Source organism: Ochotona curzoniae, unplaced genomic scaffold, assembly GCF_017591425.1.
Source record: "Ochotona curzoniae isolate NIBS_2020 unplaced genomic scaffold, NIBS_Ocur_1.0 contig_4838, whole genome shotgun sequence".
Lineage (NCBI taxonomy): Eukaryota > Metazoa > Chordata > Mammalia > Lagomorpha > Ochotonidae > Ochotona > Ochotona curzoniae.
The window spans coordinates 626,898-653,624 of NW_024466399.1; the positions used below are offsets into that span (position 1 = coordinate 626,898).

General features: G+C 48.3%; 1 protein-coding gene across 6 annotated transcripts in view; it reads left to right on the forward strand.

Moving 5' to 3' along the window:
- The first annotated feature begins 5,803 nt into the window (after positions 1-5,803).
- The window catches only part of ZMYM2 (zinc finger MYM-type containing 2), a 90,219-nt gene continuing 69,295 nt past the window's right edge, over positions 5,804-26,727 (forward strand). The window contains exons 1-3 of one of the 6 annotated variants that reach the window (XM_040988354.1): positions 5,840-5,925; positions 8,392-8,460; positions 20,662-20,707. Coding sequence is in view for 1 of the 6 variants with exons in the window: in XM_040988351.1 (XP_040844285.1) it covers positions 5,857-5,915; positions 8,392-8,460 (128 nt within the window). In the remaining 5 variants the exon portion in view is untranslated. Of the gene's footprint in view, positions 5,926-7,165; positions 7,257-8,391; positions 8,461-20,456; positions 20,708-26,727 lie in introns of those variants that run through there. The other 5 variants (XM_040988351.1, XM_040988353.1, XM_040988352.1 and 2 more) reach the window with 5 other exon arrangements.

Here is a 26,727-nt window from a genome sequence, read left to right on the forward strand (position 1 = left end):
AACAGCGATTCAAAGAACCAAAACCCTAGAGCTCCCCATTCGGGCAGCCAGCAGGCAGAGCCTGCCAGCAAATGGCACACTGGCCGTCTGGGTACAGCTCACCATGTGCAGATGGTGGCTGTTGTCTGGGATCCAGGCATGAGACGCCCTGTCCTGAGACCCACCAGCAGCCATGATTTGCAACATGGAAGGACCTAATAGACATTATATGAAGTAAATTAGGCACAATTAACCGGTACTAATTTCACTTAAATGTACAATACTAATGTTTTCAGTTTTAGGGGCAAAGTTTAATACAATTGCCTCCAAGAGCAAAGGTGATGCTATGTGAGCTAAGGAAAGACTGGTCAAACGCTACAAGATTTCAGTTTATAGAGAAGAAATAGATTCAAGACAGGTATGTATTGTGCATTTTAGTGACTGTAATTAATGAATACCATGATTGAAAATTGCTGAGTCCATTTTAAATGCTCTCATCACAAAAAAAAAAATTATATGTGAGGTTATGCATTCCATTTAGGCATTCTACAATTAATATGTATTTCAAAGCAGTTTGTACATAATAATTGTAGACAACCTTTTTCCCAATAAAAAAAATGAATAAATTGATTTTATAACAGTAAGGGGCATGCTGGACCATCACATGTTGGTGTGCATTAGGTAATAAGGAGTGAAGGTCAGTCTTTGTTATGAACTTGATGGCCAATTCTATTTTATGCTTTACTAACAAAGCCACAGGAATTTAAAGAATGCGAATGTCCATCGTGAGCGGGAAGAATGACAAAGATTTGATTGGGGACACTGGAACCTTCTAAGGTTGCGAAGATAGGGAGGGAAGAGGGGATTTTCCTTGAAGCCCATGGGACATATAATTTCTTCATTTTATTGAGGAAGGGGTCTAGGGTTACTGCAGTTGTTTGAATGTTTGCCTTCTCCAAAGTTAACAGACTTTGAAAAATTATCTGTGAGGTAGCAGACAGAAAAAGAGAATCAAGATGGCGCCCTCCTGCTGCTTCATTTGCCTACACGCCCCTCAGAGCTGGTGCTCACCTGGAAGCCAGCATCTCAGTCCGGCTCGGCTTGAGCTGCTCTCTCGTAGGATCTGGTTTAGCAGAAAGCTGGTGTTACGTGTTGCACCCAGACACTGTCACCAGGCTCTATGAATTGGGGTGTGGCAGGCTTAACAGGTAGGCAAAATGGCCACCCGTCATTCTGTATTTAAATCGCTGTTGTGATGGTGGGACCTTTGAAAGGTAAGATCTTTAGGAAGTGTTTAGATGATAAAGGGTTAGCTCTCTGGAGTTGATGACTTGCATTGTGGCTGAAGTGGGTGGGGCTTCCTGCTCTAATCCTCTTTTTCCTTCAGCTAGGTCCTGTTTTGCAAAATGTTAGCGTTCTGTAAGAACACCCTCAGTGGATGTTCACAGCACTGTGTGTTAAAACCTTTCTGTTCCCTGTAATTGGCTGGGGCGGGGGCTGGAGGTGGTGGGAGCGTTTGGCACCATGGTTAAGCAATGCAGCAGGATGCTCTTATCTCATATAAGCATGCCTGGGTTTCAGCTCTGTTCCGGAGTCCGGCTTCCTGCTGATATTCCCCCCGGGAAAGCAGCAGGGATGGCCTAGGTGTCTGCACCTCTGTGAGAGGCTCGGCCGAGTGTCTTGTTGCCGGCTCCAGCCTGGCCAGTTGTGGGCATCTGTGTATGTGGTGGAAGGGAGTTAACAGATTTTGAAAATGTTCTCTCTCTGATTTTCACAGATATAAATATTTTTTAAAATGTAGGAACATTTAAAAAATATATATGTGTTTTAAAAATAAACACACCTGTGGTAGTAAGACAGATAATTTACTAAAACCTATGCTTCATTTGTATACTTTTGTGCATAGGTGGCTTGCTCCTACACTTTGAAACGCAATATGTATCCCAGTAACTGACATGACCAAACACAATTACGATCCACTACTTTGGAATTTACAATCCACTACTATTTAGTGCTGCGTTTCAAATTATCTAGATATATGATATAGAGCTCAATCTTTTAAAGATTTATTTATTTATTTGTTTATTGTAAAGTCAGATGTACAGAGAAGGGAAGAGACAGAGAGGAAGATCTTCCATGTGCTGGTTCACTTTTCAAGTGGCCACAATGGCTGGAGCTGAGCCAATTTGAAGCCAGGATCCAGTAGCCTCTTCTGGGTCTCCCACACGTGGGTGCAGGGTCCCATGGCTTTGGGCCGACCTTGACTGTTTCCCAGGCCACAGACAGGGAGTTAGATGGGAAGTGGAGCAGCCGGGATTAGAAAGAGCACCAATATGAAATGCCAGTGTGTGTGCCCAAGAGGACTTTAGCTGCTAGGCTACTGTGCCAGACCCCAAACTTCAATCTTAAGAATGAATATAGCTATCCCAGACAGGCAGCATGGTAATGTGAACTGTTAAGGGTGTGGATTTTGTCTATGTGTCCTTTATTGCCCTCCCGTTTTTTTTTTTTTTTTTTTTTAAGATTTGTTTTATTTTTATTTGAAAGGCGGATATACTGAGAGGAAGATCTTCTGTCCGATGATTCACTCCCCAAGCGGCCGCAACAGCTGGAGCCTCTTAGGAAGCGGGGCTGCCAGGATTAGAACCAGCGCCCAAATGGGATCCCGGCGAGTGCAAGGCGAGGACCTTAACCACTACGCGGTCATGCCAGGCCCATCCTTGACCCCTTTCTTGCTTCATCAACCTCACCTCTCTTTGATTGCTCTAGCATTTGTTAAAATGTCTCAATAATATTTACTGCTACATAGTTTCAAGGTAATGTCACTATTGACAATGAATGCAGAACAGCTTCTGCCAGAGTAAAATACAATGTAAGTAGTTAAATAGATTTCACAGTTGATCCATATTTATTAAGAATGCTCCTGTTTCTCCACTATGAATTGAACTATTATGATATAATCATAGCAAATATCAATCAGTATAAATTAATAAATGTCAAACTTACAAAGGATGAACTAATTTGAAACTATGATTTTTCAAAAATCTTATGAGACCCACGCTATCCAAAGGTAGTTTTTTTATGTTAAAATAAATCATGTTAAACCCGTCTCTGTCTCTCCTGCCCTAGAAATTTTTTCTCAGCACCTCAGTGATGAAAATACTCTTCCAGTGTGTTTCCCTCAAGCCATTAGCCCGCACACAATTCTTTCAGGTGAGCATGGAGTCCCTTCGTCTCTATATTGGGAAGATGATCATATTACACTAAAGCCCCTGTGCAAACAAATTCCTAAAAAAATACTCCTCCAACTTGTATTTCAATCATAATTCTTTCAGTAATACTGGACTGGATTTGATAATGGCAATTACGTGTTTGAGTTACGCATTCACTGGCTCAGTGCTGTTAGTAGCGGTGTTAATAGGATCCTCACAAAATATGTGAGTTGCTTGCTCATATTCTGCCGAGTTGTGAATAACAAAAACTAGCATTTATTAATTCGTACAAAGTATGAGATGGAAGTTTGATGTAACATGTTTACTTAATCCCAATAATTTTGTGAGAAATTACTACCTACATTTTAAAAAAGATTTTGATTTATTTATTTCTATTGGAAAGGCGGATATACAGAGAGGAGGAGAGACAGAAAGATCTTCTATCCGATGATTCACTCCCCAAGTGACCGCAACAGCTTGTGCTGCGCTGATCTGAAGCCAGGAGCCAGGAGCTCTCCCGGGTTTCCCAGAGGGGTGCAGGGCCCCAAGGCTTTGGGCCGTCCTCGACTGCTTTCTTAGGCCACAAGCAGGGAGCTGGATGAGAAGCTCATCCGCCGGGATTAGAACCGGTGTCCATATGGGATCCGTGCAAGGTGAGGACTTTAACCACTAACTACACTATTACGCTGGGCCCACTGCCTACATTCTATATATAATGAGACAGTTAAACAAGTTGACACATGCCTAAAAATAGTTGTGGGAAACTTCAGAATTCAGTCTTGGATAATCTGTGCTCTGCGTCACTCAGTGATTGATAAACTTTTGGGTTTCAAAAATGCAACTTTGCCTTATATCACTTTCATAGGGGTTATTTACAGTTTACAACGCTTTTATTACTTTATTTTACTTATGAGGAAAGAAGCTCAGGGAGAAGTTAGCTTCCAGAGGTTCAGAGTAGCCAAGTAGGTGTTTGAATACGAGTCTCTTTGCTCTGGTTTTCCCATGGTTTTCCTACCTGCTTACAGTTCTTTGTGATTGGTGATAAACCACACTCCCCAAACCCTCATATACACGTACTGTCAGTTACAGGATGACTGAGATAGTTCTCACTTATGTATGCTGTACAGTTAAAACATGTCAACCCTCTCAGCACTGGCCGGTCAGCAAGTCAATTCATTTCAAGACACTGACTTCATTAGTAAATCCTTTTCCGCTGTGCCTACTCCACACCACCCTGCCATTGCAACTGCTAATTTGATGTCTCCAGGTTTTGCCAACTTTGGGTTTCACATGAACAAAAGCATGTCACATGCCTCTCTCGTGTGGTTTATTCCACTTAGCATTAATGCCTTCCAAGTTGGTCTGTGTTGCAGAACTTCACTCCGCTGCAGTTGCACGCCGTTCAGCTGGGTGGCAGACACCCCGTTTTGTGATCCAGTTGTTAAGCTGATTCTCATTTGGGTTGTTTCTACTGTTGGAAATGAGGAATAACGCTTGTTACGAACACATCAATGTTTACTGAAAAATACTTGCATATGATGAACTATAATTTGTATTTCAATTGTGGCACAGAAACTTTTCTTCCTTATTTCTAAACTCTCAAACACAGATTTCTTTTCTATCATGCCAGCACACTGGTTTAGTTTCATGGACAATTGGACTCGAATGAATAAATAGCACAAATAATAAATACTACTGCAATTAGTGCTATTGCTGCTAATCAATTATGAATAACAATAATGGTGGGGATTTGGTGATAATATAGTTTCCTGCGACTCAACAGCAATGTGGCAACTCAAATCTATCATTTCAGTGGAGATAACAGAGTTCGTGTGTTTCATAGATACAATTCTAGACTGACACCGTCTATCGCCATTCAACTGTTCCAATCATAAATGCCAGGAGTTGAAACTAGTGTCCCAGGTCATGGTGGCAGAGAGAGATGGTGTAAGTTTATCGTCAGTCCATGGCGAGAGGGGGTATTCTGTTGTCATGACAGCAGTGCACACAAACATGTCAACGTAAAACAGTAATATGTAATATAAAATCTTAGGGCAGTTTAGCGTTTTGAAAACAAAAAATCTTTTTATTATGACAAAAACATTTGAGAGATAAAAGTGGATTTTAAAATTGAAAACACACATTGGGGCTCTTCTCTACTTCATAAGAGAGCCACATTATTTGTGGCATTCAGTCCCTGTTGGGAACCGCAATTGCTAGTCCAGACCCGTGGGTTGCACGGACCCACTTGAGCCATCACTGCTCTGCCCCCGAGAGAGCTGGATCAGGCACAGCCGGGACTCCAACCGAAACACCGGCTCCTCGATTTTTTTCTTTTTTTAAGTCGATAATGAATGAATGTCTAGTTGTACTTGTTGATGTTCATGAGTTAGAATTTACACATCGGGTTTTTTTTTTTCCGTCTTTCACGGATGGTTAGCTTCATTAATAACTTCATGCTTATCATGATTGTGTCGAACTTTCCAACTGTAACATGTCTATTAACAGGCAATGGTGTCAGACAATCGTGAATTCGAGGTCCGCATCTACTTGGGTGGGGAGGTAACCACCATCACCACTTGTAATTCCACTCACAACCGCCAGGGAGAGACCAAAGAGACATCACTTTCGTCTTTTACGTGGAGTCTTGGAAATCTCCAGCACCATGACGTCCCCCGAAGACGTAGGTGTAGACGAGGAACAAAAGAGAGGACCCTCGTGGACGCGGCCCTAGGTCCGTCTCCCTCGGGTACCGTCTGCCCTCGGCCTGGCTCTCGCGGGCGCGCCGGGGGCCGCCCTGGCTGGGGGGGGGACACCGTGGTGTGGGCGATGCAGTGGAGCCTCCATCCACCTTGGAAGACCAGATGGGAGGCCGAGGGGAGCTGGGGAGGGCCGGCGCCCGGGTGGGGGAAAGGCGACGGCAGCGCCCGACGCGCCCTGGGGCTGGCCCGCGTCCCTTGGGCGGGCGGGAGCCCCGCTCCAGGGAAGCCCGCAACTCCCTCCATCTTGGTTGATGGAGGCGGGGAGCGGCGTCTGGTCTCCCCACCGTCGCGCCCGCGTCCCTCGCCCCTCCCCACGGCCGCGGGGCCGCAGGCGCCGGAAGCGGGGGCCGTTCCCGGGGCAGAATGGCAGAACCCAGTGTGGGCCGCCCAAGGGCCAAGTTTCTGGGCCCCCCACGGGGGGTCAGGATTTGAAAGGGTCCCAAGTTCCCTAGGCAGTTCCGACAAAATGGAGGACGTCGCCTCCTGCTGCAGCCATGACGGGAGGTGGGGGGGGGGCAACTCTTCCCCACGGGGGCGAGGCGAGGGTGGAGGTGTCCCCACGGCCCTCCGAGCGGCCAGCAGTGCCCTGCACCCGCGGCCCCGACCGCGCCCTCGGCCTCGTCAGCGGGCTCGCCGGCCTCGGCCCCTCGCGGGGCGCCCCGAGGCCCTGGACAGCGAGGGCGCCCGGGGCATCGAGGCCGCCCGCGTCCTGAGGCGCAGTGGTTGGGAGCCGCCGCAGCGCGGCCTGCGCGTCCGGGGCCAGGCAGAGGGCCAGGCGTTGCCTCGTCGGCCCGCGGGCCGTCCCGGGCCCGGGGAGAGCCTCGGGGCCCCGGGGGACCGGGCGACGGGCCCGGGAGGGCGGGCAGCGCGAGTCGGGCGCCCTGACCCTGGCGGCCCCGGGGTGGGGGCGGGGGCGCCGAGGGGAGGGGACGCGGCCGCGGCCAGCCGAGGGCCAGCGGACGCGGCGGCGGGGGCGGGGGCGGGGGCGGGCCGGCGGGGCCGGGGGCGTGGCCGGCGCCTGAGCGACGGCCGCGCGGACCACCCCACCGAGGGGGGTCCTGAGGGAAGGCGGGCGCGGCCAATGGCGGCGGCCGAGGCGCCCGGGCCCGCCCTCGCTGCCGGCCAATGAGCGCGCGCCGGGCGGGGCCTGCCCGGGCTCGGCCGCGCTGCCGCCGCCTCCGCCGCCTCCTCCTCCTCACCAGCGCTAAAGCCGGGACTGGACCGAGCGGAGTTGTGCGTGTCGCCGCCGGGGGGTGGGCCGGGGGAGGGGAGGTTCGTTCCGCGGAGCCGCAGCCAGCACCGGGTGAGGCTTCTCCCCCGCTCGTCTTCGCAGTCCGGGGCCGCGGCGAGTGGGGGTGGCCGGGCGCAGCGCAGCCTCCGGAGGCGGAGGCGGAGGCGGAGATGGGTGAGGGCAGCCCGCGGAGCCTCCCACCGACCCGGGCCCGGCTCCCCGCGGCGCGGCCGCCGCGTCGAGGCCTCCGGGAGTGCGGGGCGGCGGCGGCGGCGCGGGGCTGCGCTCCCGTCCCGGAGGCTGCTCCGCGGGCGCGGCCGGGCGCGCTGGGGGCAGGCGGCCGCGGGCGGCGGGGGTCGCGCGCGCGCGCTCGCGTGGGGGTATTATTATTACTATTTATTATTATTTTTCCTCCTTTCTGCGCTGCGGGGGTGGGGGGAGGGGCGCCGGGCGGCGATCGCGCGCTCTAAGGGGGCTGCGCGCCCACCCGGCCGGCCCCGAGCCGAGGGGCTTCAAGTTTGTCCGGTGGCCGGGGAGGGGGCGAGGGCCGCCGCCCGTGGCCCGCCGGGGGGCCCCCCGCCCGGCCCCGCTCCTCCCCGGCGCTGCGCTGCGCGGCTCCGGCTCCTCACGTATTGTTTGGCTGGGTCTCTAATGGCGGACGGGAGGCAGCGCCGCCGGTCGCCGACTGCGGGAGGGGGTGGGGGTGGGGGCAGAGCTCGGGGCCCCCGGGGGGCAACCGCTCGGGGGTCGGGGGGTTGGGGGCAGAGGCGGGCGCGATCTGCCCCGCGCGGTGCCCGTGCGCCCTCGGAAACGGGCGGCGGGAGTGATGGCAGCGACGCTAGGTGGGCGCATGGAGGAGGGAATGCTCATCCCGCCTGGCGTCGAGGCAGGCGTTTGCCCTTCCCCCTCCGCTCGCCGGGAGCCGGCCGTGCGCCCTCCGGCCACGCTCGCCTGCGGATCGCCGCCCTTCACGTGGGCTTGGGCCTCGCAGACGTGTGTTTTCCTGCGTGTTGTGCTCCGCTTCCGTAGCAAGGGGGCTCTTGGCAGCGCGGGGGGTAATAATAGAAGGGCCGCGGCTCCTTGACCTCTTCTTGCCTAACTCTGCCTCCTCCTGGCCGAAGAGGCTTGCTGTTCCCACCAGGTTGCCTATTCTTGCTCCATTTCCCGTTTTTGTTTTTTCTTTCTCTCTCTCTCTCTCTCATCCCAGGACCAGGAGTCGCCTTCAGCCCTGTCTGGCGCATCTTTGGCAGAGAGCGAGGACGCAAACAGCCCCATTGTGAGTCCTTTGGCCCTCGTTCGCGGCTCGCGTTCAGAGGACAGTTGTCTTGGGCCTGGAGACCCGGCCCTGGGCGTCCTTTGCAGGGGGAGGAGCTTCCCCTTGGGTGGCAGCTGCCCCCGGGCCGCAGCCCGGGGAATGGCAGTGGAGGCAGCTGGGAGTGGGCGCCCGCTGCGCGCACCGCTGCAGACGCGGCTGCAATCCCGACCTGGGCTGGTGCGGCTGCTCGGCCCGGAGAGGAGGGGGTGCGAAGCAGGGCATATTTCTGGTGCCCTCTAGAGTTGCAAAGTGGAAATGCTAGCTTTTATATTTGTCGTTTTCAATGCTGTGTGACCATTGTTGACATTTTTTCCCCTCCCCCTTTGGCGTTTTTTCCCCCCCTCCCCTTGAGAATGGATTCCTACTCAAAGGGTTGGAAGCAGTTTTTGAAGGTTTTTGGTTATGTCCCGATCTGAAATAGAAACTTCGGTTAAGGTTCTATTAATCCTGAACAAATTTATGAGTTGGTAGATCCTTTCCACCAACTTTCTGCTTAGGAAAGGGTATGGCGTTCATGGCTCTAATAGGGAGTGTCTTCACCTGCTGATATGCTGGTAAGACCAGCGTATTCTAGTTATTTTGTCCTCTGTCTTCTGCGTTGGCCCTTCTGGGAAGGCATTCTTGATTTGGTGTTGATAGTTGGGTGTTTTTAAGGCAATCTTGTAACATGTTAGATAAAGATTATCAGGTTAAATTGTGCGTCAGTGGTTGGAGCTAGTTTCAAAGCATGAGTGCGGGCAGCCCTGCGGGTACGCTGTAGCTCCTGCGGGTACACTGTAACTCCTGCGGGTACACTGTAACTCCTGCGGGTACACTGTAGCTCCTGCGGGTACACTGTAACTCCTGAGGGTACACTGTAGCTCCTGCGGGTACACTGTGTCTCTGAGGGTACACTGTAGCTCCTGAGGGTGTACTGTGTCTCCTGAGCCGTGTGCTGCGGACACTGCTGTACAGGTACAGGGAGGAGGGACCTCCCAGTGAGTCAAGTCACTTCTGCAGATGAGGGTTTGTGGGATACAGATGGTGAAAGATGACAGAAAGTTGGCAGTTTATATTAAGAGCTTACATTAAATGCAGGCTCTTTTCAGCACAGTACAGGACACACACGTGTTGATGTAATTTTAGTAATCAAGGATTTACGGAGCTGCTGTGAGTCAGCTTAATTGTCTGCTCTCAAATAAGTTATTGGAAACTTTTAAAAATTCACTGTAGTTTTTGGCAACTTTGAAAGTGTGCAGTGTCCATTCTAAAACTCTGCATGTGTCTAAACTGCTTTAGGCGTGTACCGAGTACTGTATCCACAGCCCAGTGATGGAGGGGTTGTGTTTATGACTAATTTGTAAGAGAGTAAACAAACATACCCAGCAAGTATTTACTAAAGCAAGGTTTTGAATTGAAGCAGTTTATTTACAGACTCAATTCATGTGCCATATTGTTTTACAGTAAATTATATTGCTGTCTTAAAAGTCTATAAATTAGGCAGTAAAAAGAAAATTCACGACTAACCTCGGTTTATTGTCTTTTTAAAGTTTAAGTGTGTAAACAAATAGAAAGTACTATTCCTTATCAGTTATAGTTATTACTTTTTTTAAAAATTTATTTATTTGAAAGGTAGGCTTTCAAACACAGAGAGAGAGAGAGAGATGGATTGATTGATCTTGGGAGAGTGACCTTCCCTCCCTCTGGTTCACACACCAAAGGGCTCGTTTCCTGTCGCTTTTCCCAGGCAGGGCAGCAGGGAGCTGAAGTGCTGGGACAGGAAGCTGCGTGTCTATGTGATGCCTGAGTTCCAGGCATTGGCTCAAACTGTATACCACAATGCTGGGCCCTTATCTGTTACTTTCTAAACTACCTTGTTTTCAGAATTTGGATCAATTTAATGTTATCTCTGTTTGAAAGTGTGGAGACAGGAAAGGGCAGAGCTGTCTTCCTCTGGTTAGCTCATCAGATGCTTGGAGCAGCAAGGGCTGCTGGCAGCCAGGAGCTGGTCTCCCCCATGGAGCACAGTGAGCGGAGTCTTCCTCTCTTCTTTCTGAGGGTGTACCTCAACAGGAAGCTAGAGTAGAGGGGATGGGTGGGTGCTTCCCTAGTGGTGGCTCAACTCTTAGGTTAAATGCCCACCCCTTCTCCTTTTTTATTGCATGCAATTTAGTCTGTAGTTGTTTCCAATATAATTTGAACATATGTTCATAATTTTTATAATTAGAGCATAAAACTTTTCAGGCATTAGAGTATTCAAATATGATAGTTCAAAGTTCATGTCTTGCTTGGATGGGCAATACTTAACATATTTTAACAAAAGATTTACTTTTCTAGGTTTTTTTTTTGTTAATTGTGATGTTGATGAGTTGTTTAGTTTGGTGAGAGGTTTGGACATGAGGGGCTTAGGAAATATGCAATCAGGAATTTTTCTGAAATGTCCGCATGTATACTACCCGAATGTAGTAATTTAAAAAGATTTGTTTGTTTTGTAAGATTTATAGGGAGAGAGTGAGACAGAGCTCTTCCGTCTGCTGGTTCACTCTTGAAATGGCTGCTCCCAGGAGCCAGGAATTCATCAGAGGCGCCACTGGGTAGCAGGGGCCCAGGCACTCAGGCACTCTGCTGCTTTCCCAGGTCATTAGCAGGGGGTTGGATCAGACGTGGAGCAACTGGGGCTTGAGCAGGCACTCATGGGATGCTGGCGCTACAGGAACTTCCCAGATGGCTGTAACGGTTTGGGTTGGGCAGACCTAAACCAGGAGCCAGGAGCTTCTTGTGGGTCTCCCACACGGGTGCAGGGTCCCTAGGCTTTGGCTGTCCTCCACTGTTTTCCCAGGCCACAGGCAGGGAGCTGGAAGGAAAGTGGAGCACTGGGCACATGAGTCTTTGCTCAATTTCCTGTGCATATTAACATGCAGATGGATCAGAAATGGTGCAGCTGCGACTCAGAGCAGGCCTATATGGGATGTAGTATACAGGAGGTGGCTTAGTTCTTTGCCACTGTGCTGAACTAAATGTGTTTTTTTTTTCCCCCCAAGAGAGATTCTCGGAGGGCCCAAACTAAAGTGTTTTCTCATGTTGGATTCTTAACTAGTGTTTATGTAGGGATCTCAAATAAGGAAGCGAGAGATTGTTTGGACTCCATTATCCCACCATTTTTCTTTTTAAATTTCAGTTAATTTTCTTCTATCCCATGGTATATAATGAGAATTTCAGAACTGAACACATTTTAAGTATTCAAATTTAAAAATTCTTACCAATATGTAGGACTTTTAAAGTTGTTAAGAATTTTGCTAGGGCAGACAACAGCCACCATGTGCAATTGGTGAGCTGTCCCTGGGCCTGCCTGGGCTCCAGGGGCTGCTCCCTTCCGGGTGAGTACACCTGAGGGGAGAGGTCTCCCTGACTGCTTGGGGCCGGGGCCCACCCACTGCCTTCATTGGGCAGTGAATGGGACTGGGGAGGGGCGCGACCTTGAGCCCAGGAGTTTAAACTTCCAGCAGAGGGAGGCTGCTGGTGGGTCTCAGTGCAGGGCATCTCATGCCTGGATCTCAGATAACAGCCACCATGTGCACATGGTGAGCTGTCCCCAGACAGCCAGTGTGCCATTTGCTGGCAGGCTCTGCCTGCTGGCTGCCCGAATGGGGAGCTCTAGGGTTTTGGTTCTTTGAATCGCTGTTGAGGTAGCTCCAGGTTGAACCCACTGTGCTTCTAGGCCGTGAAGCATTTGTAAAGATCCCCAATGACAGTAACTCTTCCTTTGAAGAAGTTGTAATCACTGAACAATACTGACCACCCAATACCAGTCCATGCAAAAGCTATGGCTCAGGGCTTGTGCTGCAGAATCATAGCCTGTTACATGACATGATGATGGATCAGGAGAAGGGTCACATTAGGCAGGGCCATGATATTAACCAGCACTCGAGAACCATATCCGGTGGCAGATTCTGTGAGGGATGTGTGGGCCAAATCCTGTGGAAATTCTAGCCCCACTGGTTAGCTCAAGAGATGGGGTGGTGATGGACTACGTTAGGTGTGACCAAGGAGCCTGCCATCAATCACAGGTAATGAAACCCCCAACAGTCTGGACTGGTCAGGGCAGCAGCACCCAAATGTGCATCCTGAATAGGGTGTGGGGTTGGCTGGGCCGCAACATTCACCAGCTCATACAAGGCCAAATGGAAGGCCAGACTTCGCCAGAACCTGGCCTAAACCCAATGTCATGTATGAGAACTGGGTCTGGGAGTGGATTAGTGGAGCAACTTGGGAAACTCCCTTGGCAAATCATAGCTCCTGCTGGTGAACATGTGGTCCAGACCTGGGAGTCGGACAAGCTGGGCAAAGTAGCTGCAACAGCTGGCTAATGTGTCAATTGGTAAAGGAACAGGGTGGACCGGGCAGGACTGAGCAAACCTTAGCCCACAAGCGAAACCAGAGACCAGGACGGAGCACAGGTCATGCCGAGCCAGGCTCTTGCACCTACTGGTCTGCATGACCCAGGAACACTAAGCCACAGTGTCTAAGGCAGAGGTCGGGACAGGTGAGGGACTGAGCCAAGCTGAGTCAGAGCAACCACTGGCATGCAAGTGATCTATGGCTAGGAACAAGCCCGTTTGGGGAGCTAAGGGGACAACCCTAGCTGGGTTGAGGTTCCCACCAAGGGGTGTGTGGGCTGGAATGGGAGCTGCATTCTGATCAGGATACAGTTGTAGTCTCCCTTGACACAAGTGTGGACTGGGATTGGATGCACCGAACTGGGCCAGACTCCAACACCCTCTGGTGTCCTGGAGGACCAGGCTAGATGTGAGATGGACTAGACAAGGTCTCAAACCCTACTGAGCCATGTTTGAGCCATATGTGGGTATGGACGAGCCATGGCTGGGCTGAAACATCCAACAGCAAGGACCAGTTAGGGTTGAAGGCCAGTGAGGAGAAGCCACTGTTCCACTGCTAAGACAGGAGGTGAACTGAGTAGGGCTAGCTCATTGACCCCCTGGTATGTGCAGAATCTGGCATTGGGAGAGGTTCTGATGGAGGAGCCTGGGCAACTCCTCTGGCAGGACACAGACCCTGCAAGTAAGCTCAAAAAACATGATCGGAATCAGTCCAGAACAGGCCATGGAAAGATACCCATGGGCATACATCTGTCATGGATTGGGGAAAGACCAGACTGAATCTGTTCACATCATCAATGGCAAATCCAGACACCAGAACAGTGTGGGTCGAGCCAGGTTTGGTCGCAACAAAAACTAGTGCACAATACGGAATGCCAACGTGAGGTTGCCTGTGCCAGAAGTGACCTCAGCACCCCAGCAGAACGCGTGAGAACAAGCAAGGGAGTGGGCAGAGCAGCAGGGGAAAAAGGGATAGTTCCCTTACTGGACAGCTACTCCCACTGGAGAGCATGAGCTGGGATGGGGGCAGACCAGACTAAGCAGGGCTACAACACTGTGGGCCTCATGTGGACTAGGTCAGGGAATGCCCGGTTGGGCTGATTATTCCTACTGGTGCAAACAAAATTAGAGTGGGTGAGGGTTGTTGGGGCTTAGCCACAGCATCAGCTGGCAGAAGCTGGCACTGGGGGCTAATTCTGTCAAGTCAAACCACAGAACCACCTGGAGAGTGCATAATTCCGGAGTGGGAGTGACCTGGGAGGGAAATAGTGGGCTCCTCCCTCTTGGGTTACCACTTCCATGGGAGGGCATAAAATCAGGGCAGGGTCTGGGGTGGAATGGGGTGTGGGACAGACTGGAGTAGTCTGCTACACAAACTGGCAAATTAGGGTAGGGGGTGGGCCTGGTGGGGGTTATTGTGGGTTGCTCCAACTAGGCTGCAGCTCCCAGTTTTTTATGCGAGGGCCAAGTATGTGCTGGGCAGCACCAGGCTGGACTGCAACACCCATTGGTTCCAGTGGAAGTCGGGGCTGAAACCTAATCGACCCAGAGATGGCAACCACCAGCTGATCAGGAGGATGGACTGTGCCAGGCCCTGTACTTGCTAGCATATAGAAGAATCTGGTCTGAGTACACCTCAGACAGAGTTTCTTTGGAGATTTCCCCAATCAAAATGCAGGAGTCAGAACCCTAACCAAGAAAAGAGAGAAGACAGAACTGGTCAACCAACCATCTCGGCTACATGTTGGCAGTGAAATACAGGGCAAACAGAGACTCTATGATGGACTATGGCAATGGTAGATGCTTCAAAGACCTCATAGTGCTTGGAGTGGCAAGAGTGGCAGCAATTCAGAACTGGTGAACTATCAAAACCACTTGAGCAAGAACCTCGGAGCACACTCTACATCCGGGACCTGGGGAGGGTGGGAAATTGGGTGGGCCTTCTCACTTAATATCCTCCTTTAAACATGAAGGAAACAATATGGAAATACTAGTCTTATTACTCACTTTCCTATAGCCCTTAAACCTTTTTACCCCAATTAGCTATGTGAAGACTGTCAAAAATATAATAAAAGAAATAGTAAATTCAGAATGTCAGGTTTTTGGGCCACAAAGAAAAAAAAGGAATTTTGCTAGGGGTCCCAGTGCAATAGCCTCAAAGTTGAAGTTCTTGCCTTGTGTGTGGATTCCATAGGGGTGTCCTGTAGCCCGCTTCCCTTCCAGCTCCCTGTTTGTGGTCTGGGGAAGCATCTGAGGATGGCCCAAAGCGTTGGAACCCTGCACCCAAGTGGGAGACCTAATAAAAGAGACTCCTTGCTCCTGGCTTCAGATGGATGCAGCTGCAGCGGTTGGGGCTGCTTGGGGAGTGAACCATGGGACGGAAGATCTTCCTGTCTGTCTTTGTCTCTCCTTCTCCTCTGTATATCTGACATTCCAATAAAAATAAAGAACTCGTAAACATTTTTTTTTTTTAATTAGGTGGACCCATAAATTTGAGTTCTGTGTTCTAGGTTGCAAGTGCAGTTCATTTTTGTGCTTTATTTTGGTCGTTTTCTAGTGGAAAAATGCTGTTGTATAGGTTAGTGGTGCAGGCTTTTTACGCTTGGATCATGGTGCAGTAGACACCTCGTAATTTGGGATTCTCCTAGTTCAGTAGAAGTGGCACGAGGGTCGCCATGCTCTCCTGCACAGTATGCCACGGTTAGAGCAGACGGGTTGTGGCGACAGCTGGGTTACAGAGTTCAGAACATACTACTCTTTTTTTTTGCATATTTTGGGATGTAATGTGTTTTGGAAGGTGTATTTATTTGAAAATCAGTTACAGGGAGCCGGAGAGGCCCATATTCCCTTGTGTAGGCTCATTCCCCAGGGATGGACCAGGCCAGAGCAGGAACCAGGGGCTGCATCCAGGTCTCCCACAGGGCACCCCATCCCCGACCCTTGACCATCTTCTGCTGCTCTGCCCGTGCAATAGCAGGGAGCTGGATGGCAAGTGGGGCAGTCACTGCTGAACTGGTACCTCTGTGGACGTTATTATGCCATACCACCAGCTCCTGTATTGACTACTTTTTTCCCCTAACACTCCTAGTAGATTTGAAGATTAGATTTGGTTTTGTAAGTTTGTAAATTGGCCTAGATGTTTATATATCGTTAAGTGTTTATGATTCTGATTTTTAAAGCTAATGTTAAAATTATAATGTCTATTTATTTTATTGGAGAGTCAGATTTACAGGGAGGAGAGACATAGAGAAAGATCATCTGTGCGTTGGTTCACTCCCCAAGTGGCCACAATGGCCGGAGCTGAACCAATCTGAAGCCGGGAGGAATTTCTAAAGGGTTTACCACTTGGGTGTAGGGTCCCAAGGCTATGGGCGTTCCTCGACTGATTTCCCAGGCCACAAGCAAGGGAGCTAGATGGGAAGCAGCTGGGACATGAACTGGCGCCTGTATGGGATCCTGGTGCATGCAAGACAAGGACCTTCGCCACTAGGCTACCACACAAAATTATAATGTTTTGAAAATATAAATTTAGTAGAATTAGAATTTTTACAACTTCTTAGAAAGTTGGAAAAGATTCATTGTTGCTGTTGCAGTATACTTTACATTAAAAATTTATTTTTTTAAATTTGAAATGCAGATTTTTTTTTTGATAGAAGAGCAGGAGATACACAAATGCAGTAGCCTGAACACTATCCCAGGGTCCATATGGGATTATGCTATGGCCCAAGGAGTAGTCTGGTACACCACTGTGCTGGGCCCTAAGCTTGTTTCTTTTTCAAGATTTATTTGTGTAGTTATGGGGAGGGAGAGGAGATATGTTCTGTCTGTCGTTCATTTCTCCAAGATGGCTGCAGTGGGCCGTGTTGAGCCAGGAAGGTCTTCTCTCACTTGGGCGGCCGAGGTCACGTGGTGGTGCCATCTTGTGCCTTTCCCTGGCAGGGAGTAGCAGGGAGAGGTGCAGCAGCTGGGACACAAGCTGGCATCCATGTGGGAGGCTGGCAGCACAGCTGCTGTGCCACAGCCCCATCAGCTTCCCTCTAGGCACGCATTTAGACTGGCCATTGTGAATAGAATTACAGACACACTTGTTTATAATGTTTTGAATGTAAGTATGTATTTCCCAGTTTTGTTTAGAGCACTGTTTATCTAGGTCATAGTCACCAAGATAATACCTTGTCTGGATTTAACACTGTAAATACTATGAAACTAAAATTTTGGATTTTGTTATTTTTTTTTTTGAAACCCTTCCTTCTTATTATGTTGAAGTTATTTTATATTCATTCTATTTAAACAATCATGTGGTCAGGTAGGGAGTAATAATATTAAAATATGGAGCTGTGCACCTCCCAGAATGAGTCCGTGTCAAAATCAAAGTACTGGTAGAGACCATTTATTCCACATTTCGACACCCACTGGATTTGCTTGCAGTCGGCCAGAAAGGATATGTTTTGTTTAGTGGGCTGATCATTTTTTGTCTTGTAGGTTGGAAGAACATTTTAGTGAGGCTTTTGATGCTGTATCCAGAACACTAATTGGGAAATTGCTAAATTATTGGTTATGCTCAGTAATTGTAAGATTAATGAGATGTGATTCCAGATCTCTAGAACTAAGTAAAAGTTCGAGTGAAGTTTTAGATTAAATGAGATTTTTATTTATTTATTTTTCTTTTCCTTTCCTTTTAGTTATTCTGAGTTATTTTCATTGTTTCTGACCCTAACCTGGTAAAGATTGAGGATCCCTAAACTGAAAATTTGAAATCCAAAATGAAAACTTTTTTTAAAGATTTATTTATTTATTTATTGGAAAGTCAGATATACAGAGAGGAGGAGAAACAGAGAGGAAGATCTTCCATCCGATGATTCACTCCCCAAGTGAGCGCAATGGTCAATGCTATGCCGATCTGAAGCCAGGATCCAGGAACAACTTCTGGGTCTCCCACACGGTGCAGGGTCCCAAAGCTTTGGGCCATCCTCTACTGCTTTCCCGGGCCACAAGCAGGGATCTGGATGGGAAGTGGAGCAGCCGGGATTAGAATTGGCGCCCATATGGGATCCAGGTGCCTCCAAGGTGAGGACTTTAGTCGCTAGGCCCACGGTGCTGGGCCCTGTTTTTTTTTTTTTTTTTAAAGATTTATTTATTTTTATTGGAAAGGCAGATGTACAGAGAGGAGAGACAGAGATGGTTCACTGCCCAAGCAGCCCCAGTGGCTGGAGCTGAGCCAATCCAAAACCAGGAGCCTTTTCCAGATCTCCCACACGGGTGCAGGGTCCCAAGGCTTTGTGCCGTCCTCCACTGCTTTCCCAGGCCACAAGCAGGGAGCTGGAAGGAAAGTGGAGCTGACAGGATTAGAACCGATGCCCATATGGGATCCTGGTGCGTTCAAGGGATCCATTAACCACTACACTATTGCGCCAGGCCCATAAAACTCTTTTAGACACAGTTTATTTGAAATGTAGAGTGATGGAGAACTAGAGAAAGGAGAGATTCTTACTGCTGGTTCATTCCCCGGATGACCAGGACTAAGTCAGGCAAAGCTGGAATCCTCAGCTCCATCCTGTCTAATAAATATGTGGTGGGTAAGGGTCCACCACAAAATAACAAAATGTAAAGTTTAGGATAATTGAAACATACATTTATTTATTTGTATTTGAAAGGCACATTTCTATAGAGAGAAACAGACAGTGAGGTCTTGGATCTTGCCCGGTCACCCCCCAAGATGGCCACAGCGGCCAAGCTGAGCTGTTCCAAAACTGGGAGCCAGGAGCCTCTTGTGGCCTCCCACTGGTGCAGGGCCAGTGACTGGAGCTGAGCACTGCACTGGGAGTGCAGCAGCCGGGCGACATACACACTGGCATTAGAAGGGATGCAGGTGTCAGCATTGTGAGGCACACCGCAACACTGGCCCCAGCAACAATACATTTATTTTAACAGTTTCATTTGAATATAATTTACATGCACAAGACTCTTATTTTGGATACAAAACAAAGACTAAACAAATACGGAAACAAAACATTTGAGCTGATATTCAAAATTGTAAAACAAAAACTGGTTCTTACACTTTCCCATTGTTTTATTTTGTGTTTTACTTGTGTACAGTTGCCATCATCAGTTGACATTTGATAAGTTTGACACTCCTTAATCCCTTCTCTAATCCATGCATGTAAAAGTGTTCAGCTGATTGAGTCGTAATGGTTAGTTCATTAGCCTCATTCTGTTTTATAGGAGGCAGCTCGGTAAAATGAAAGGGATGTGGATTCTAGGTACAAACTTTGGGCCTGCCACTAGGCAGCTGTGTGCTGTAGCACCCTGGTTTGATCAAACAACTCATTCGCTTGCAACATGGGATAGTGTATTTAAGCACTGTTACATTGTTCAGGGTAGTTGTCATTAGAGTGATTTTAAACATGTGATGTGAGCGGTATAGATACGATCCTGTTGGATGTAATGGAATTCAAAGAAAAAAGTAGAATTCAAAGCATTGAAGGATTGAATAAAAGGCATAACTGGATTAACACTTACAGAATAAGTTTTACTTCAAACCCATTTAAAAGAAAAAAAATTAATATTTTTAAAAGGTTTATGTACTTATGGATTCGACATGATGGCTCAGTGTGTTGGCCAGGATCCCATATGGGCGATGGTTTTAATCCCGGTAGCTCCACTTCCCATCCACCTCCCTGCTTGTGGCCTGGGAAAGCAGTGGAGGACGGCCCAAAGCCTTGGGACCCTGCACTCTGAGAGTCCCAGAAGAAGCTCCTTGGTTCGGATTGGCTCAGCTCCAGCCTCTGGGTCACTCTCTCTGTCTCTTCTGTAAATCTGTTTTTCCAATGAAAGTAAATAAATCTTGGGGAAAAAGAAAAAGGCTTATGTACGTATTTAAAAGGTTCATTCCCCAAATGGCTGCAATAGTTGGAGCTGGGCCAGTCTGAAACCAGGATCCAGGAGCCTTTTCTGCATTTCCCGCATGGGCCTTTTCTGCATCAGCCTGGCACGTTAGCAGGGAGCTGGATGGAAGTGGAGAAGCCAAAAATCTAACTGGCGCCCACATGGGATGCTGACGCTGCTGGCGGAGGCTTTGCTCGTAACACCACAGCGCTGGTCCCTGAAGGAACTAAAAAATATTTACTAGATAATTAAAACCTGCAAATAATAGTGTAGTCTGTTTACTTATGAAATTTGTCTATTAAGGCAGAAAGCATTTTCTTTGGTACACTCTATTCCCTGTGGTTTTTTTTTTTTTTAAAGATTTATTTTTTTTATTATTTTTTCATTGGAAAGGCGGATATACAGAGAGGAGAGACAGAGAGGAAGATCTTCCGTCCGATGATTCACTCCCCAAGTGAGCGCAACGGGCCGATACTATGCCGATCCGAAGCCAGGAGCCTCTTCCGGGTCTCCCACACGGGTGCAGGTTCCCAAAGCTTTGGGCCGTCCTCGACTGCTTTCCCAGGCCACAAGCAGGGAGCTGGAAGGGAAGCAGGGCTGCCGGGATTAGAACTGGCGCCCATATGGGATCCCGGGGGTGCAAGGCGAGGACCTTTAACCACTTGCGCCACCGCGCCGGGCCCAATTCCCTGTGGTTTTTGAAAGCATTAAGCCAGATGTGAGGAACATATCTAAGGAAAAATTGGTGTTAAACATTGTCATAGACTTTTAGTTCTTGATCAGATTGATCTATATTTGGCAATAATGTGAATTAGAGAAAGAGATTCCTGATACCTGAATTCTAGCATTTTTGAATCTGTGGTTTCATTTGTTTATTGATACGGTGTTATTGTTTCTTTAGGTTAGATGAGGTCTAATCATGGAGCATTTGAAGTCATATAAAGAAGGTAACGTTTTTAGCCCTCTATTCCATCATGTTTAAATGTTGGGAACATTTGTGATCAAAACCGTAAATGTTTGGATACAAGTCATGTGAATAAATGAATGCTTTGACGGTTTGCTTCCAAATTAATATATGCAGTAGAAGTTCATTTGTGTTGTATTTTTTTAAAAAATTATTTATTTTAAAGGCAGAGTTATATAGAAAAGGGGCGTAGGGGAGGAAGAGAGAAATATCTTCGCTCTGTGGGCTTGCTGCTCAAATGGCCACAATGGCCAGAGTTGGACCAGGCTGAAACTAGGAGCCTGAGACTCCACTCGGGTCTCCCATGTGGGTGACAGAGGTTCAGGAATGTGGGTCATCTTCTGCTTTTTTTGGGTGCAATAGTAGGGAGCTGGATCGAAAATGGAGTATCTGGGGCTTGAACCTGGTTCTCTTCTGAGGGCTGCTGGGAGGGGATTACAGCCTGTGGCTTAACATGCTATGCATGCAGTGCTCGCCCTATGTTGTAGTTTCTTTTTTCTTTTCTTTCTTTTTTTTTTTTTTAAGATTTATTTTTATAGCCTGGTGTGGTATCCCATCGGCTAAAGTCTTTGCCTTGACTGCTGGGATCCCATATGGGCACCGGTTCTCATCCAAGCAGCCCCACTTCCCATCCAGCTCCCTGCTTGTGGCCTGGGAAGGCAGTCGAGGACGGCCCAAAGCCTTGGGACCCTGCAACTGTGTGGGAGACCCAGAAGAGGCTCTGGGTTGTTGGCTTCAGATTGGCTCAGCTCCAGCCGTTGCAGCCACTTGGGGAGTGAATCATGAGATGGAAGATCTTTCTCTCTGTCTCTCCTCCTCTATGTGTATCTGACTTTGCAATAAAAATAAGTAAATCTTAAAAAAAAAAAAGTTTCCTTTTTATTTGAAAGGCAGATTTGCAGAGGAAAGGAGAGATCAAAATTGTTTATCCGCAGCTTCACTCTTCAAATGACCGCAGCAGCTTGAACTCATCCTTGCAGCTGGAGCCTCCTTGGTGCTGCTTAAATGGGTGCAGGGCCCCAAGGCTTTGGTGCATCTACTGTTTTTCCAGGCCATAGGCAGGGAGCTGGATGGGAAGTGGGGCAGCGGGGACATGAACTAGTGCCCCTATGGGATCTGGTGCTTGGAAGGGGAGGATTGGCCAGTTGAGGTCTCCTGTATTGAAGAAGGAAGCGTGGGCTTATTTTTTAGCCCTTTTTTGGTGTTAGTCGTGGGATGGAGGTTAGGGCATAGCGGGGCTAGGATTGTATTACTAAATTAATAGAGAAATGGAGATTATAGTACAGAGATATTTAGGTCATTTCCTATGCTATTTTCTGTCTTATTATGGGGGAGACAAAGACTCGTGGTGAAGTGTTTGTGCCTTGGAATACAGGAAAGGAAATACTGAACTGGAATGAATTTAAAACCATCCAGAAAGGAGGCTCTTTCCCTTTGCTTATTAGGGAAAGATATTCAGTATATTTGTGCTTACTAGGAGTTCGACGTTTAGGGAATGGGGTGAGAGGTGGTAAGAATAAGGATCTTTAGCATCTTGGAACATGTAGTCTAATGGGGGATAACAAACAGAATTACCATTGGAGAAGTGCTTTTGCGGCTCTGTGGATGCTGATGCGAGAACAGGAGACCTAATTTAGATCAGGAACTGTGGGTTAGTAGAGGGTTTGGCATAGAATAATCTTTGAGACGAAGCTTGATGCTTGCGAAGAATCGTGAGACAGGACGAGGTTTGAGTTTTCCAAGAACCAGGAAGGTGGGTAAGGAATAGTGCTGAAAGTGAGCCTGGATCTCGGGCAGTAATCATGCGTGTGGAGGGCGAGGGAAGATCATGTTTTCTTTTTCTAGTGAGATTAGAAAACCAGCTGTGCTAACCAGAGTGCTGTAGTCTGAGTGCTGTTTTCTGGTTTCGTTGTTTGGAACAGCTTTAGATGTGGGCTGTGTTAGCTCACGTGATTAATGCAGAGGGCGCTGGTGTGGCTGTCTGGGCTAGCAGGCTGTCAGTGATGGCTCAGGGTGGAGTTTCCAGATCCGTTTGGGAAGTAGGCTGCGATTTGGAGTAGGTGGGCTGGCTGTTGGTTAAAAAGGGACCAATTTCAGATTACTGGTATGAGTAACGACATAACTTTTCACATAACTTTTCGCAATGGCAAAAATGGAAGGAACAAATTAGAATTAGTTCTAGAGAGTTGAGAATTGGAGTTTGGAAACAAGTGAAATAAATTAAGGCGTTTGTATATCTAAGGCATTATTTAAACCCATGGGAATAAATGAAAATTACTGGAACATACCATGTGCTTAGCTTTGGGTCTTCCGGGAGAGAAGAGATTATGCATAGAAAATCTTAGGTCCTGGTGGTCTGAGTGACCAGATAGGCTGATGATATCAAGACTAGATTTGTAGTAGTTGATCCCTGTCATCTTCTACAGCCAGAGGAGTAAGGCTTCAGATATCTGATAAATAAGGTTTAAAAGAGATTGTGAGGCTACATTGTGTATAAAACGGGGACATGATTTGTTACGGTGTCGTTGTCTCCCATTGATTCACTGGTCCTTTTCTCTCACTTCGCTGAAGCTCTCTAAATCCTTAGGCTTTTCCATGAATATCCTTCTGTGTTTCTACTTAAGATATGAGACAGTGCAATTATGGATGTCTAGAAATGCTTTTGCTTGGTTAAAGAAATATTTTTTGAATTGCTCTCCACAGTGTTTTACACCAGTTCAATCTGGGATTCTTAGTACTTAGGGTGTTGTTAAACTTTTTTTATTAAAAAAAAAAAAACATTTACTTATTTAAAGACAGAGCGGTAGGGTGAGGAAGAGACAGAACTCTACGGTGCCCGGGCCAGGCCTGGCCTCAGGTGTGCGGGGTGTTGGTGGGGACGCAGGTGTTAGGGCTGTGCTGTGCTGCCTGCTGGTGTAGTAGCAGGAACCCTGGATGGACTGGAGCGCAGTCATGTCGGGTAGAACCCAGCCTGCTGTGTGACAAAGGCCTGTCCGTCGCAGACCTCAGATCCTTGTCAGTATTAACAGGAAGGTGAGAGCTCTGATGGAGCAAGAGTTGACTTGTGCATTCCGCGTTAAGGTGCCTGGGCTCTGTTGTTCCTGCCCCTGCTTCCTGCTGCCAGCTTCCTGCTCCGATGCAGACTGTGGCAGCCTGACCAGCCATTTCCCACCACCCACCATGAAGACTGCTCTGGAGCCCTGGCCTGGGTGGGAGCATTTGGAGAGGTTTGCCAGCAGCTAGGAACACTCACTTTCCCTATTTGTCTCTTGATCTCTTAGCTTTCTTAGCTGTTTTGTATGTTAAAGAGCCATTTGAATTATTTGATTTTTTTTTAAAGATTTGTTTATATTATTTTTATTGGAAAGGCGCATATACAGAGAGGAGAGACAGAGAGGAAGATCTTCCGTCCGATGATTCACTCCCCAAGTGAGTGCAATGGTCAATGTTAATGCCGATCCGAAGCCAGGAGCCTCTTTTATTAGGTCTCCCACGCGGGTGCAGGGTCCCAAAGCTTTGGGCCATCCTGGACTTCTTTCCCGGGCCACAGGCAGGGAGCTGGATGGGAAGTGGGGCTGCCGGGATTAGAACCGGCGCCCATATGGGATCGGGATCGAGGCGCCCATATGGGATTGAGGACCTTAACCACTGTGCCATCGCGCTGGGTCCGAATTATTTGAATTTAATTGTTAACTAGTTTATTTTTTGTTGCTGGCGTTTGTTATGTTAAGCTTTGTGGATACTCTTGCCTCCACCTGTTGGGATAGGAGTTACATACGTTTTGTAGTATTTTGATTGTGGTATTGTGAATTATGTATTTGGCTCCTGTTTCTTGGTATATAGTCCTTAAAACCCTTGTGGTCGGGGCCCGGCGCGGTGGCGCAAGTGGTTAAAGGTCCTCGCCTTGCACACCCGGGATCCCATATGGGCGCCGGTTCTAATCCCGGCAGCCCCGCTTCCCTTCCAGCTCCCTGCCAGTGGCCCGGGAAAGCAGTCGAGGATGGCCCAAAGCTTTGGGACCCTGCACCCGCGTGGGAGACCCGGAAGAGGCTCCTGGCTTCGGATCGGCGCAGTATCGACCCGTTGCGCTCACTTGGGGAGTGAATCATCGGACGGAAGAACTTCCTCTCTGTCTCTCCTCTCTGTATATCCGCCTTTCCAATGAAAAAATAATAAAAATAAATCTTTAAAAAAAAAAAAAACCCTTGTGGTCTCCAACCTTCTTGTGTGCTTAAGTCGATTGCTTCTAATAGCTTTGGGAAAGGCCTAGACAGAATCGGAGGACTGGGACTTTTCAACTCCTTCTCCAAACTGGCAGTGGCTAAGCTGACCGGCAGCAGTCAGTGATTTAATGAGCTATATGCACAGAATGATGCTTCTGGAAAGCCCTGTCACCATGGGGTTTGGAGTGGTCTTTCAAAGGGGATGTGAAATCTGGCTGCATGTATGTATTTGATTATTGTGTCAGTGTGTTTCCCTGAGCTCTGTGAGTATGAGGTTTGTGAGGACCGTGATTTACAGCTAGTCTGTCAGAAACACAGAGCCATTTGTAGCTTATGATTGGCATCTGAATTGGGAAGAGGATCTTGGGACTAGGCCTTCAGCCTGGCCCTCTCCAGGCAGACCATGGCAGGGGACTTGGAGGACACCAAATGGGTGCCAGCTGCGCCATGGATTGTGCGCTGTGTGTGGTGTTTCCTCCATAGAGTTGTCTTCAGTTCCTCTTTAAAAGAATTCTGGTGTAATATAAATAACTTAACATGTATTATTTGTTAAAGATTTATTTTTTTAAATGCAAAGAAAGGAGGAAAGACAGACCCTTCTGTCCTCTGGCTCATTCCCCAAATGAGTAAAAGTGGCCAGAGCTGGGCCAGTCCGAGGCTACAGAGAGAAGGATCTTCCAACTGCTGCTTCACTCCGCAAGTGGCCACAGCAGCCTGTTCTGAGGCGATCCAAAGCCAGGAGCTTTTTCTGGGTCTCCCATGTGGGTGAAGGGTCCCAATGCTCTGGGCCATCCTTGACTGCTTTCCCAGGCCACAAGCAGGGAGGTGGATGGGAAGTGGAGCTGCCGAGATTAGAACTGTCGCCCATATGGGATCCTGGCATGTTCAGGGCGAGGACTTAAGCCACTAGGCCCTGGCGCTGGACCTGATTTACTGCTTTCCAGGTGCATTACAGTGTAACTGGATTGAAAGTAGAGCATCTAAGATTTGAACTAGCTCCTATATGGAATGCTGGAGTTACAGGTAGAAGCTTCAGGTAGTATGGCCACAATGCTGGCCTCCAAATTTGCCATTTAGATTTTTTGGGTTTTAAAGATTTATATTTTATTTGAAAGGCACATTTTAAAAAATATTTATTTATTTTTATTGCAAAGTCAGATATACAGAGAGGAGGAGAGACAGAGAGGAAGATTTTCTGTCCATTGATTCACTCCCCAAGTGAGCACAGTGGTTGGAGCTGAGCTAATCTGAAGCCGTGATCCAGTAGTTTCTTTCATGTCTCCCACACGGGAGCAGGGTCCCAAGGCTTTGGGCCATCCTCGACTGCTTTCCCAGGTCACAAGCAGGGAGCTGGATGGGAAGCAGGGCAGCTGGGATTAGAACCGGTGCTCATGGGATCCAGGTATGTTCCAGACAAGGACTTTAGCCACTAGGCTATCACACTGGACCTGGAAGACCCATTTTTACTGAGAGATCTTCCATCTGCTGGTTTACTCCCTGAGTAGCTGCAGTGGCCAGAGCTGAGCCAATCTAAAGTCAGGAGCCTCTTCTGGGTCTCCTATTTGGGTACAGGAGCCCAAGGGCTTGAGCCCTCCTGCTGCCTTCCTAGACCACAAGCAGGGAGCTGATTGGGAAGTAGAGCAGCCAGGACACTTCTGCTCGTGGGACGCTGGCGCTGCTGGCGGTGAATTAGCTTGTCATACCACCATGCCAGCTCCACTTTTCTATTTGTAACGTTTTGCAAATATCACCAGTTTTGCGTATATCACCAGTATGTTTC